At 56.3% G+C, this 2500-nt stretch overlaps 1 protein-coding gene across 1 annotated transcript in view; it reads left to right on the plus strand.

The window, feature by feature from the left end:
* Positions 1 to 354: 354 nt before the first annotated feature.
* Positions 355 to 2500, plus strand: part of LOC135089461 (loricrin-like) — a 2301-nt gene continuing 155 nt past the window's right edge. The window contains exons 1-2 of the mRNA XM_063985041.1: positions 355 to 388; positions 1478 to 2500. The exon at positions 1478 to 2500 is cut by the window's right edge and continues 155 nt beyond it. Coding sequence (XP_063841111.1) covers positions 355 to 388; positions 1478 to 2457 — 1014 coding nt within the window. The 3' untranslated portion in view covers positions 2458 to 2500. The remainder of the gene's footprint in view (positions 389 to 1477) is intronic.

Genomic DNA, 2500 nt, shown 5'->3' on the forward strand with positions numbered 1-2500 from the left:
CAATTAACACCACTAACGCAGAAAAAACGCCCTTGGGAACACGACTGACCATTACCGTGGGCCTTGAAATTCTTCCCGCTGAGAGAACGAACCGTTTAAGAATCCGCGTCTTGGCTTTAAGGTAACGCGTGTGTTATAAGTAAGAAACCAACCAAGTGTGCGAAGCTGACCTGGTGACCCGAACGTGCACAACCTGGGATAAACAGGGTGGTAGGTGGGTGCTGAAGGGGGTGGAGCTGCGATGGGGAATGGAAAGAAAGTAAATTCTCCGGCCGTGGGGGGAAGGAGGAAAGGGGGCAGGAGAGAGAGAGACTGGAGGCGGCTCAAGGTATAAAAGCAGCGGTAGGAAAGGAGATGTACACTCTTCCTTCCCACCATGGCGGCTCTGGTGAGTTCTGCAGCGGCTCCTCCTTCAGCGTCGCCTATAGGAGAGCTTCAATAAGGATTCAGGAGGGCTTCAGAAGGGCTTCGGCAGGGTTCTGGTGAAGCTGTGCGAGGATTCAAGTGCTTCTTTCTCCTCCGTCTTAAATTTTGCTTAGATTTGCATGATAGCTTTAATTTGATGACTCAAGGAATTAATACTTGTGTTATTTGTCGCTCTTCCTTGCTATTTCTGCTGTGTGCTAAGGGCGGGTGCTTTGTGTGTGTGTGTGTGTGCGTGTGTGTGTGTGTGTGTGTGTGTGTGTATGTGTAGCAGGAACCTCGGATTGTTAATTGTTGGTTTGATTGCTTAACGAGCAACACAAAATTAACATTCCTTCTACTAGACTACTACTACTACTACTACTACTACTACTATCTCTCTGAATTATAATATTCTGCTGCTACCACTACTATAACCACTATTATCACCACCAGCACTACCACTACTTCTACTATCAGTACTACACATACATACTATTCCTCCTCCTCCTCCTCCTCCTCCACGTACTACTGCTACTATTACTACTACTACTACTACTACTACTACTACTACTACTACTACTACTACTGCTACTGCTACTACTACTACTACGTCTACTCGTACTATTACAATTACTAATAGTTGTTGGACTCGATGGTGAATCACTGTTGTCGCTGCTGTTGTCATTCCCAGCTAGAGTAGCGTGAGACCTGAGCTTTATTGTGTCACATTCAGAGGAGTTTTCAAGATCTTGATGGTGCAGAGTTGTAGAATTGTGACGAGAGAGAGAGAGAGAGAGAGAGAGAGAGAGAGAGAGAGAGAGAGAGAGAGAGAGAGAGAGAGAAAGGCATTGCGATGGATGTGCAGTTGTTTGGGTCGCAAGTTAGTTTCATGTATGTGTGTGTGTGTGTGTGTGTGTGTGTGTGTGTGTGTGTGTGTGTGTGTGTGTGTGTGTGTGTGTGTGTGTGTGTGTGTGTGTGGTGTGTGTGTGTGTGTGTGTGTTTTGTGTGTGTGTGCATATGGTCCCCAGCAGGGGCAGGGTCTGGCGTGTCTGTCACCGGGGTTGTATTGCAGATCCTGCTCGTGGGCCTTGCTGCCTCCACCGCGGCGGAAACCCTCACCAGCTACTCCCCGCCCTCCGAACTCCTACGGCGGCGGCGGCGGCGGCGGCGGCGGCGGCGGCGGCGGGCGGCGGTGGCGGCAGCCACTTCGGCTCTGGACTGATTTCCACCGGTAGTAGCTTCGTCTTGAGCGGCGACAGTCATGAAATCGGCGGCGGCTACAGCGGCGGCGGCGGCGGCGGCGGCGGCGGCGGCTTTAGCAGCGGCGGCTTCAGCGGCGGCGGCTTTAGCGGCGGCGGCTTTAGCAGCGGTGGCTTTGGCGGCGGCGGCGGCTTCATCAGCGGCGGCGGCGGCAGTCATGAAATTGGTGGCGGAATTTCCTGCGGCGGCGGGCAAGTCCTGCACTCCGACGGGCGCTGCGTGTCACCCCAAGTGACCAGGAACGTGTATGTGTTCTCCGCCCCCGCTCTGCCCCCCAGCGTGGGGCCGCGCCCCATTGTACCTCCCCCGCGCGTCGTTGAGAACGTGGTGTTCATTCGTGCCCCTGAGGGAGGCGTGGGCACCAAACCCATCGTGGTGCCGCCGCCCATCCACAAGAACGTGGTGTACGTGCTCAACAAGAGACAGCAGCTAGGCCAGCAGCTGATCCACGTGCCCGCGGCGCCGCAGGAGCAGCCCGACGTGTACTTCGTGCACTACAACGACGGCGACAACCCCTCCCTGCCCACCGGCGGCGACTTGCAGTCCGCCCTCAGCCAGGCCTCGCACGGCAGCGGCGAGCTGATCGGCCATGGCGGCGGCGGCATCATTGGCGGCGGCGGCGGCATCATTGGCGGTGGCGGCATCATTAGCGGCGGCGGCGGCTATGGCAGCGGTGGCGGCGGAGGCGGCTCCATTATCGGAGGCGGCAGCATCATTGGCGGCGGCGGCGGCGGCGGCGGCGGCGGCGGCTATGGCGGAGGTGGTCATGACAGCCATGAGAGCCATTATTAGGTCAGCCCACACTCCTGAAGGGCTCCACCTGTAGTCAGCAGCA

The sequence above is a fragment of the Scylla paramamosain genome, chromosome 33 (assembly GCF_035594125.1).
Source record: "Scylla paramamosain isolate STU-SP2022 chromosome 33, ASM3559412v1, whole genome shotgun sequence".
NCBI lineage: Eukaryota > Metazoa > Arthropoda > Malacostraca > Decapoda > Portunidae > Scylla > Scylla paramamosain.